At 41.2% G+C, this 12,125-nt stretch overlaps 1 protein-coding gene and 1 long non-coding RNA gene across 2 annotated transcripts; both read right to left on the bottom strand.

Moving 5' to 3' along the window:
* Positions 1 to 352: 352 nt before the first annotated feature.
* Positions 353 to 1,523, bottom strand: LOC134199798 (uncharacterized). The gene is made up of 2 exons (XR_009974425.1): positions 1,191 to 1,523; positions 353 to 764 (listed from the first exon to the last, which is right to left on the bottom strand). It is a non-coding gene; the product is annotated as an uncharacterized LOC134199798 (long non-coding RNA).
* Positions 1,524 to 2,942: 1,419 nt separating this feature from the next.
* On the bottom strand, positions 2,943 to 5,620 carry LOC105841444 (uncharacterized). Its single transcript, XM_038012943.2, has 6 exons — positions 5,530 to 5,620; positions 5,182 to 5,269; positions 3,756 to 3,875; positions 3,485 to 3,600; positions 3,260 to 3,395; positions 2,943 to 3,161 (listed from the first exon to the last, which is right to left on the bottom strand). The coding sequence occupies exons 1-6, from the start codon at positions 5,584 to 5,586 to the stop codon at positions 3,016 to 3,018; spliced, it is 663 nt and encodes a 220-aa protein (XP_037868871.1). The 5' UTR covers positions 5,587 to 5,620; the 3' UTR covers positions 2,943 to 3,015.
* Between the last annotated feature and the right edge of the window lie 6,505 nt (positions 5,621 to 12,125).

The raw sequence follows: 12,125 nt of genomic DNA, 5'->3' as shown, positions 1-12,125 counted from the left end.
AAGGAATTTTAAAATAGTTCCAATTAAATAGTCACTGCTCAACCAAAGAAATAAGTTGAGTCTTGAACGTACCTAGGTGATAAAAACCGTTACATTATTTTAATTATTCAATTTAAAGAAATAATCGGAAAAATAATGGCCACGGGTAAGGATTAAATTGGGATATTTGTAAGGGTTGTCAGTTCGCGGTACTGCGATATATAGGTAGGTAGGTAAGTGCCATACAATTATATAAATGGACCGAAATGATGAATACAATCCATAATTTAAGCACAATACACAATATAGTGTAAATTAAGCTGGTTTCTATTCCGAAGCGATGTGACGTGAATGATAATCAACATTACAATGATCAAAAAAAGTATGTGCATGTTATATTTTAGAAAATTATTATTTAATTTCCTTAAAAATCACAACTCTGAAACAAAATCATAAAATAGAATAAAAAATAGAAAACAAAAGGACTGGAAATGCAATAATACAATTTTATTTAATCAACATTTTCAAAATAATCTTTGAGCAAGAGTAAGATATCAGGTGAATAAGATAAAAAAGCAGATTTATCTGATTACTGCCTATAATAACAAAAATAAAAGAAATTCTTTCAAGCTAAATAACTAAACTCAATTAATTCACTCACTCATAATTGGAACCTAGCTATCTCGGATTTTTAATTAATGTTACATTTAAAATCTGAGGCCTGTTTTTATTTGTCTGTGCGTTGTGAATGTTAAAAAAATCATGATTCGACGCGTGAATAGATTCTGGAATAACAAAAGTTTTGATTCGTTTGAGTTCTTTTTAATTTTATTTTATTGCTATAAAGGACATACGACCGGGCAGATATTACAAGGTAAATGTCGCGAAAAAATGTAATTATATATATACTTTTCTTTTACCTATAGTACTTACATAAACTAACTGATAAACACATTAACCTTCTTTACATCACGCAATTGAGTGATAGTATAGGCTAAAAAATCTATTATAAGATATCAGTGACAACCCTAACAAGCCATCCCTATTTTGTCTTTTGGCGTTCCAATTTTGTGTTTTCTCGTCCCAAATTTTTCCAGTCTCGTTCCAAATTACCCCACATACGTCCCAATTTTCCCCAAAAAGAAAGGAAAAAATATAAATTTTTTATTTTGTCGAAATATTGTATTTAAAATAAGAATATTGCAAGTTACCGTTTGTTGTGGTATTTCCAGGTGTATTAAAAACTTATATAAACTGTGATCTTATTGAAAAAACAACGATAATATTACTTTTTTTAAAAGTTCTTTAAGCTGTTTTAAAACGCACTTTTCAACCACTATTTTCAATTTAATTTGACGAATTTTTGGGACCAACTTAACTCATATTTAGTACTTCCATAGTTAGCTTGGTTTTTCTTCTATACATTGATAAATATTAACATAAACAAAATTAGGTAGATTCCGTGCTACAGGTACTTTGAGAATCTTCCGCAGGTTTGTCCCAATTTACCCCAGGATCCCAATTTACCCCATGTCATGGTACACACCAAATTTAATATTGCGAGGAAAGCCGTCTCATGCAAAGTAACTTTTTTTTTTTGGTCTTAATATGTTAAGAGTAAGAAAGTAAATAATAACAGATTTCATTACGACTCAAAATGTGATAATAAAAGTTTATTGTTTAAAAAAAGGACATTAAATAAATTAATGGATAAGTGTAAATGGTTATTTAAATTTTAGTGAAATAAGTTTAGCAAAGTAGTAAAATACAAAAAATAAAAATTTGGATTTAAATAAACTTTATCATATACAACTCGTGAATTATGTAAAAAAAAGAAAATCTAAGCTGTCTTCGGTATTGGGATAACTATAACTTTGAAGAGTTTTTTATCCACCAGTAGTAGAATTTTCTATCCACCTAAAAAATATAGTAAAATAACGTTACGAGTCTCCGTGTATTGTCCATAAGAAGTCATTTTATGGACAATACACACAGACTCCTCCTTGATACTGATACCCAAGAGCATTTTTCTATAGCTGTCTCCATAACAGTTTTATTATGTCCTAATGTATAGAAGAGGGAAGCGAATTAGGCTTAGCAGTTGTATCTGTCTTTCTTTCAGCTTACAGATATCCATTGCTGGACTCAATCTAAGCCTCAGACTCAACCGTTGGCGTCAACCTACGCCTACTCACAACTACCAGTCTTGCTTTGCCTGCAACCAGCGGATTCCCGCGACCTTCAAAAGATCGTCGATCCACCATGTGGGAGACCTACCCACGCTAAGTTTTCTGGTACGCTAGATTTTTTCTGCTGTAGCAGCTATTTGTTCTGCGAGCAATGTTCCCTGCCCATTGCCATTTTAACCTCGGAATCCTTTCAGCTATGCCGGTTTTCATGCTTCTTGATCTTACAGGGAAACTCCACGCATAGCCTCTTTCAGTTTCATATGTCACAATGAGAGGAATACACACTGGTCAAAGGCTTTCGTCTTGAGACATTGCGGTATTTCCGAATCTGAGTTAAATTCGACGATTGACCTCTTTTTCATAGTTTGATCTAACTTGCTGGACAGTTTGCCCTAGGTAATTAAGCTGGTAAACAAATTTGAGGGTAGAGCTTTCGAAGTTTATGAGATCAGGTACACATTTTGGAGTGCAATCGCAGAAATTATTATTTAAGTGTATCATATTGTATTTTTCTTACTTTGCCCAATGATCGAAATTAGGCCTTAATCACTAACACAACCCTGAATAGTTAGAATTCAAGTTCAAAATATGATGTAACTACGAAGTATTGATCACAGAATGCCTGTACCGTTTGTTCACCGTTTTCTGGTAGCAAGAATAAACTCCTCAACGGCGACGGTGGTGTTACGGTAAAATAACGGAATCGGTACCGTCCCGAAGAATTCGTATAGATATACAAACATAAATATATATTTGGAAGGGATACTAAAACACTTTTGTAAAGTATATTAAAGTATGTATTTTAAACATCCGTGCATGCATGATGTTTAAACTTTCCTCGTGTTATTTAAAATAATTTGGGTGTGATTTCGGGATCAGGGTCAGGGTAGTATTGCAATAAATCGGCAACGGGTGCTTCTTGGTCCTCATAAAAGTCACATGCAAGAAGGTATTCCCTTTTTGAATAGTCGTCACCTTTGCAATATATTTCACCTGTAACAAAACCAAAGTATAAGAGTGTGCGATGTTTTCAAATAGAAAAAATAAAGATTTGGAAATACTATAACGTTAGTAATAAATTGATTACGAACCTTCAACATCCATAATGTGAACAGGAGTCTTGGATTCCAAGGCTCCGACACAATAATGTTCCTCCGTCAAATCTGGATGCCAGTACATTATGGCATCTCTGCAAGAAGTTCCAGCAATAGGTAGCAATATACGGTCCTAAATTCAATAAAAAATTTATAATTGCATTACAGCAAAGTAATAGTTCAATTATGATTTAGTTTAAATCCACCCATTTTGTTACGTACCTTGCAAATTATTTTATTGTTAACAATTGGTTCTTTGACCTCTCCAGTACAGAAGAACTTACGTTTCTTTCGCATAATTAGTGTGCTTACTTCCAAAACTGTTTTAATGCTATTCCCTAAAAAGTCACAGAATTATTCGCTAAAGACACAGAAGAATTTTATTAAAATATAATTAGTGTGCTTACTTCCAAAACTGTTTTAATGCTATTCCCCAAAAAGTCACAGAATTATTCGCTAAAATCACAGAATAATTTTATTGAAACTATTTTACCTTTCGCCCCGTTAATTGCTTCTTGTTCTCGCATTCCTCTTGCCTGTGTCTCTCTACTATTTTGTTGCTTCATGTAATTTGCAAGTCTATACATAGCGTCAACGAATTCATCTATTGGACCTAAACGAACAATCATAAGCTCAGAGGAATGATAATCACAACTGCGATACATCCATTGAATAGGAATCAAAGTATGAATTTACTGTTAAAGTAACGAGTACATGTAGGTAATTTAAAGTTAATCTACATGGTCTCAGATTTACAATGCAATCAATAGGTATGTGTGTCAAAATTATAGAGATTTCAAAAAAGAGAGTTATTTTCCTATACGCCTTCTTATGTGTTTCTAACGCAGCCAATGCAGTTCGCAATATTTGTACCTACATTGCGAGTTTGGCGAGAATACGACAAACGAAAGCACTGCTTTAGGTTTAGTTCCGATTTTTATTGGAAACTTCAACTTGAAGAATGCCATAGGCCACCACGAGGAAGACCATAATTATGACTAATTGAAAGTAATAGTGGAAAAGTCAACCTTGGTTAAAATTTGTGTCACGGTACCTATGAGATTGATTTACATACTCTAATGAATCAATTGGCCAAACAACTAAAATATACTCGTGAAAAGGACCCTTAACTGATGTGCCAATAAAGAAAGGAATAATAAATGTACTCTACATTTTGAAGATTGCTTTGCTCTTACGAGTGGGTATCAAATTGAAAGGATTTTAAAGTAACTTGTGACGCTAGGAGAAAAATTCATCAGTCTACAATAACCGCAAACTCAAATGCAATGAAGAAAACCAGGCGGAATACCTTTTTTTTTTAACGCTGGGGAATCCATTTACGGATACCCGGTCGAGGGGGGTAACGGACCGAGTTATGTCGGACTCCGGCGCCTCCTGAGAGGAAGAAGGGGAGAGGCGGAATACCTAACCAATGCTCAAAAAGGACCAACCAATCACTTACCATTTTCCCCAGAGTAAATTGTGCTATCGAAAAACTATTCTATCAGCCCACAAACGTCCATTGCCAGCTGGACATAGGCATTTCCAAGCCTCGCCTCAAAGATAGGTCCTGCGCTGCTTGCATCCAGCGGGTTCCCGCGAACCTCAATAGGTCATGGGTTCATCTCGTGGGAGGCCTACTGTAACCCAACCTACATCTTCCGGTATGAGTAAAAAGCCTATCGAAAAACTAATTAACGAGAAATATTATTCCATAAAAACTGTAAGATATTTCCCTCGGGGTAGCTGAGATGTCTGATAATACTTAACTACTGATAATACTTAAATACTTAACTACTTAATGAACAATGACGTAAAAGCTTCATTTTTCTTTAAAAATTAGGTATTAGAATTTACGAACCGGTAAATATCTGTCTTCTACTTATTTATTTTTTTAACACATGATAATAATTTCTTACCAGTACCAAAACTGCCTCCATCCAAATAATTCAAAAACTGGTAAAACCTTAGAGCCTCGTCAGATTCTATTTCATCCATCACAGGTCGCTATGAGAGAAAAACAATTAAAACCCGAAAGATAATAAATTCCAGTCACAATAAGCATTAAATAATAAACGAAGTGGAGATTTTATCTAAGTAAGTAACTTTAAAAGAATATCCAACCTCCTAGAACTCGTACTTCTCTACTTACTTCGAAAAAATGGCTGACCTTTACTTAGACGAATGAGAATCTAGCTAGGATACTATAAAAATGATTATTGGAACAGTAATAATAAAATTTAAATGTAAATTTTCAAAAAACTTACGAATTTTCCACTCCAAGCACCGACGTCAGAATATAAAGAATTGACTCTACTGGGCATCCAATCTAAGGATGAACGTGCAACTAATACAGGATGCTAAAACAGAAAACCCAGGGCCATAATTTGTAGCTTTAGCTTTAATTTATAAAAAATATATGAAATGTACATAGTTACCATAGAAGGTATTTTACAATTCACAAAGAAAACCGAGGATAAAAATACTGAAATGCTCCACACAACAATCATTTTATTTTTATTTTTAGACAGCTAAAAGCAATTGCCCACAGCAATATTGAAAAGCAATTAATACCTTACTACTGCGTTAGTGTTTTGATAAGAATGAAAATTTTAATTGGAGTTATTAATTTTTATTTTCTACAAAATTTAGTCAATTAGAATATGGTCACCTACATTTAGGCAATTGTAATCTCAGATACTTGAAATCAAGGTACATATTTTTTAAATGTAGTAACTTTAATATCTGTACTTGTTAAAATAAGAATAGAACAATGAAATCATTATCTAAAATAAGAATCGAAAAATCGTATATTTTGAAATTGCGCTCAAACGTACAAGGTTTTACATTAATATACTAAAAATTGGCCACTTATGACGTCATCATGCACCGTGATTGCTTTTGAGCTTGATGTTGTTCGTTACGAATTTTTAGTAATAATCTATTTATTTTTAATTAAAAGTAATATTCGTCATTACATCACTTGGAAATGCCTGGACCGATATGGCTATTTTTAATTAAAAAATGTTCATATTAAATTGTAATCAAAGTGAGGTTGATAAATTAAAACATTGGAAAAGTTGATGGAATATTTTTAAACTCGAAAAATACTGAACGCCTTTTTCATGTTAACCATTTTGACAGGACAAATTCGGTCGGGTCAGGTATTTTAAAATATACATCATATTCCGGACGGCCACCGCTCAGGTTTCGGCCACCACGTGTGATTTTTAGACTTCTTACTCGTTGAAACGTGGTGGCTCGAGTATTGCCGCAGTGGCTGTCGCGGAACGGGTGCTGGGATTGGTTCGAGGAAAATAACGAAGGCTTCAGTATGGCGTTCACACGGTCCTCGTGGCTTGACCGGCGCAGGGCGTAGGAGCGAGTCTTTTCTTGTCGTCGATTGGCTCTCTCCTCTTCTTCTGGAGAGGTCTTGACTCGCCGGCTCGCTGTCTCGAACTGAATTTGCAGTCAGTCAGTCGGGGTCGTCGTACCCCCTTGCGGGGGCACGGAGCGGGCCTCGGGGAAACCCCTTTGCCCGGGCATATAACTCCCCGCTTATCGAGGCAGGGGTGGTGCGCTGCAGGACTGAGTGAAGCAGGCTTGGAGTTGTGATGTTGGGTGGGATCGCTTTTTCTTCTTTCTTCCTTCTCTTCTATCTTCTTCGTCGTCAGCAGGGGGCGGCCGCTTCTCTCCACCACGGTTTTTTTTTTTTTTTTTTCTTTTTTCTTTTTACAATTTAATATTAACCTAACTTAAGCTAAAGTAAACCTAACTTAATCTAACTTACATCTAAGTGACAGCAGCGCGCCGTTCCTGCACTCCGTGGAGTGTCGGGGCAGCGCGCGCCGTCACACCTAAACCTAAACCTAATCTAACTTAACCTAACATAACCTAATCTAACCTAGCAAGGGGGAGAGAGCAAGCCGCACTCCTCGCTAGAGTCCTCCCCCTCCTCTCCCCATTGTTACAATTTTGATGGGAGGGAGGACTGTAGCGGGTATGAACACCCCATCCCAAAAGGGGGTGGGGGGTAGGGTCAAAGCCCCTAATGGAAATGAGGCTGCACCTACGGGTGCAGCCGCGGTCCCCATACGGGAGACCCGCCAAACAGGCAAGAGGCGTGGGACTAGAGGCTGATGAAACTCAGCTCCGAGAGGGGCGCTCATAGGTCCTCCCCGGCCTCACAGCCGGCGAGGAGCTTTAACTCCGAATGATCGTCGGGGGTACCAATAGCTCCCGCGGCAACGCCGTACCATCCGGTGGTCTGGCGTGCAGCGGGGCTATGTTGTGGAGATGCTCATGGGGCCCATTTTCGGCTCGCTCGTACATATTACGGGCGAGCCTAGTCACAAACTCCACGAGCGACTCCACACCTAGGTCCCGGGCAATAACGTCATTTCTGACGTACTGCCCGGCCCCGACGATAATGCGGAGGGAAAGACTCTGCTGGGCCTGCAACCTAGATCGCTGGGACGGCGACAACAGGTGATACCAGGCCTCAGCAGCGTATGTAAGGCGGGAACGGACGTATGTCTTGTAAATGGCGAGTTTGGTCCTGGTCGGAAGCCCGGACGCAAGCACCGGCCGCAACAAGAACCTGGCCGCGCGAGTCTGACCGATGACTCGGTTGACGTGCGCGACCATGCTCAAGGAGCGGTCGATGTCGCATCCGAGATACCGGACCGTGGTCCTGAACTCGACATTCACACCTCGGAGGCTGAGTTTCTTTGGGACGACTCTGATACGGACCGGACCGTAGAGTAAGGCCGCGGTCTTTCCCACATTGACCGCGACTCTCCAACGGTCCAGCCACTGGGGCAGTAAATCCAAAAGCCTCTGCATCCTCATAATGGCTGCAGAGGGGAACGGAGAGGACGAGAAGTAGGCCGAGTCGTCAGCGAACAAGGCCAACTTCACGTCCTCCTCCCACGCCCGAAGGTGACCCTCCAGTGTGGGGATGTCATTAGTGTAGAGGGCGTATAGGATAGGTGATAGGACACTACCCTGGGGAACCCCGGCCGTAATGGGACGCACGGAAGACCGTGCGCCCTCGACCGCGACAAAGAAGGTTCTGCCCTCCAGATACGACCCGAGCAGTCGCACGTGAGCGTGCGGTAGGCCCGCGTCCCGCAACTTGTGGACCAGCCCCTCGTGCCACACACGGTCGAAGGCCTTCTCGATATCGAGAAGGACCGCGACCGTGTATTGGCGCGAGTTTCGCCGGTCCGCCAAGTGATGCAGGACACGGGTCAGTTGCAGAGTCGTCGAGTGGCCGCTTCTAAAGCCGAATTGCTCCGGCCTGAGGAGAATATACGGCGATATTCTCCTCAGGAGCAGCCGCTCGAACAACTTGCCCACGTGCGACAGCAAGGTAATCGGTCGGTAACTGGAGGGCTTTCTCCTGTCCTTGCCGGGTTTGGGCAAGACGATAATCTTGCCCAATTTCCAAGTTCCAGGGAAGTGTCCTACCCTGAGAATGGAATTAAACAATCGTGTCATTGCTGACACGATTGAAGGAGGGAGATTTTGTAGGGCGAGGGGGGGAATACCGTCCTCGCCGGGGGCTTTGCGCCTCTTCATCAGCTTGATGAGGAGGCGCACCTCCCTGGGAGTGACTAGATCGTCACCTCCCAGCTCGACTCCCGGCGATTCCGGTTTGAGGAGTTGGATTACGCCCTCTGACACCTCCCGATGGAATGCAACCATCGAGGGTGCAGAGACATTCGGAGTGAACTGCCGCTCCAGCGAGTTGGCCAGGACTTCAGCACGAGCCAACGGTGTAAAACACCGTCTTCCCCCCTCGTCCTCCAAGGGGCAAGTGGGGAAAGGCTTGTTCGTGAGCCGGCGACAGATGCGGTGAAGGGGGGCCATCGTACGGTCGTCGGACGCGTCCGACAGTCTCCCCTCCCAGGTGTCACCCCGGTAAGTCCGCATCTTAGTCGCCAGCTCATCCTCAAGTCGGTTTAGCTCGCGCTTAATCCTGGGACACCTAGATGTCGCCCAGAGCCTCCTCAGTGCCCTCTTCCGACGAATTAACGTCTTGAGGTGCACCGGGAGTTCCGCTCTGGGCCCCCCGCTGGGTACCAGAGTCGTCGCTTGGTCCAGGGCTCCCCTGATGGTGTCGACGAGACGGGAAGCCGCCGTGTCGACCTCATCAGGGGTAGACGGATCTTGAAACAAGGATTGGTCGGCCAGCAGTCCCGTAAAGGACTGCCAGTCGACCCTAGGCCTGAGAGGGGATGTCGCGACCCGAGTGAGCCCCAAACCCACCGTGACCAAGATCGGTAGGTGAGGGGTACTCAGGTCGTACAGTGCCTCTATCGCTAGAGGGCACCGTAGCCCCTTGTGAACACACACGTCCAAGACGTCCGGTTGGTACCGGGTCAACGTTGGAACGTGGGTGGGTTCGTTGGGGCCGACCACGCAGTAGTCCCCCCTGAATTTGCAGCGAGGTAGGCCCCTTATTTATGGTCGCCCACGCGCACTCGGCCAGCGCTATTATGAGTCCGAGCACGGTGGGCGTCTATTGTTCTCTCGGCCGCCTCGCTCGCCTATTGTTTGCCGGGTCGCTCCATTAGTGCTCGCCCGTATTGTGACTCGCTCCTGCGTTCCCACGCCAAATTAAAGACCACGAGGACCAATATTTATTTACAAACAAAATACAATATTTACAAATTACTTATTTCTATGTTTAGCGTACTATCTATTTATTCTCTATTTTACGCCAACATATTCTTAATATAACTATTTATTCGGATATTCTTTATCTATTTACGGACATTTTTACTATAACTACTTTTAACATACAGTCTATTTACGGACATTGTCTATTTCTATTAAATCTCGCTGTACTTTGCGAACATATCTCTATTTAACTATTTATCTATTACTATATTTTCTATCTATTTTAAACTATCAATGTCCGTCGCGAATAATATCTATTCTACATTTATTCATGTCCGTCGCGAACACATCACAAACAATTATTATAATTTTTGAAATCTACTTTCGGACCATAAATAATTTTATTGAAATATACTATTGAGTTACCGTTTTATTTAAATTAATAGGTACCGCTATATTTTTTTTAGGTTGTTTTGTTCTCGGTGCCCGTTTGCCTATTCATCAGCAAAGCGGTAAGTTAAGTAACTCAGTGCTTAAGGACAAAATCAATGTTTTTAACATCTGGAACACTTCTTGAAAATTAAACGTAAAAACAGTAATTTAAGTAATCTCCATCGCTTGATATCTGTGAAAGTGCACAAGTGTAGAAAAATAAAACACTGGGGGTAACTTCTCAGATTCATTTTCTACTCGTCTCTATGGATATATCAGATCGAATAATTCTCATGTTAGATACCTTTAGCTCTAGGAGCAAACTTAGGGACGCTGTAACCGTACTCGTCGTTCGTAAAAAGATCAACTGTTTTTTTATTGCGGTGGACGAGCTCACGCCCTCCTGATGTTAAGTGGCTACTGGAGCCCATAGACGTCTACAACGTAAATGCCGCCACCCACCTTGAGATAAGTATGAGTTATAAGGTCTCAGTATAGTTACAACGGCTGCCCCACCTTTCAAACCGAAATGCATTGCATGCTACTTCACGGCAAAAATAGGCAGAGTGGTGGTGCCTACCCGTGCGGATTCACAAGAGGTCCTACCACCAGTAATTACGCAAATTATAATCTTGCGGGTTCGATTTTTATTACACGATGTTATTCCTTCATCGTGGAAGTAAATCGTGAACATGTGTTAATTACGTATTCCATTAGAAAAATTGGTACCCGCCAGCGGGATTCGAACACCGATGTATCGCAAGATATGAATGCACTGAGCGTCTTATCCTCTAGGCCACGACGACTTCATATTAAAACCTAACCCATACATCGGTCCATTGAGTTTTTCGTCGGACCTTCTCGGCTGGTCGTGATTTAGATCCGGTAATAGATTGATTCGCGAAGCAGTTACCCTTGAGTTGCTAGGTCTCTTTTGGAGACACTCAGGCAGTTGTTAGGAAATCATATGTCCTCCTGGCTGAGTCTTTGCTCGCTCACCTGTCCTGATGAAACCGGAGAGGTCTCCGGGCTACCAGTAATCCTTTATTTAAAAAAATAATTCGTTTCCTTTCTATCCTCCTCGTCTCATCATTTGCTGATTGCTGAGCATCGTGATACATGAGATATTTTTTGATGATTTGTAGCCACGCCGAGCAGTGACATAAAAAGTGTATGTATCACATGTCCCGTTCCAGATCGTATCCAGACTTGATTATTCCATCTTTTTAGACTCCGACCCCCGGATTGTTTTCCAGCTACCTTGGCTGTCACTATGAGTTTATCTAAGTATTTAGGGGAGCTTTTTGCCATATGTACAAAATACTGGACTCTCTTAACTCTTTCTCTATTTATAAGCATGTGGCAGATAGCCTCTGATCAACTTTTGGCTAGTTGAGGATTAAATCGTCTATCCAGAAGGCTCTTCAAGGAAGACACAACCTGGGCTGCCAGCACCCTTTCATTTCAATTAGTTACAAAATAGTTAGATCAACATCATTCCGCTCCATTTCATTTTTCATTTAATTTTTAATTAAATAAACATACTAATAAAGTGTGTTAACGTATGTCGGGCACCCAACATTAAAGTGTGATTATAGTTTAGAGAGTAGTATTCTTCTTTTCTTTTTTTACTATTACTCTCTGCTAGGCTGTAGGGCTCGAATCAAATTCTTCCGTTTACATCGGTCTTCGGCAGTCTGTTCTGGCTCTTCCCACTTCATTCCCAAAACGCTCAGTTTCTGCTCTACTGAGCGATGCCAATTCCGAATGTGATTGTTCTGGGACGGTCTCTGTTCCTTTTGCC

Source organism: Bombyx mori, chromosome 1 (genome assembly GCF_030269925.1).
Source record: "Bombyx mori chromosome 1, ASM3026992v2".
NCBI lineage: Eukaryota > Metazoa > Arthropoda > Insecta > Lepidoptera > Bombycidae > Bombyx > Bombyx mori.
Note: the sequence above shows the minus strand (reverse complement) of the source record. Positions and strands in the feature narration are given on the sequence as shown.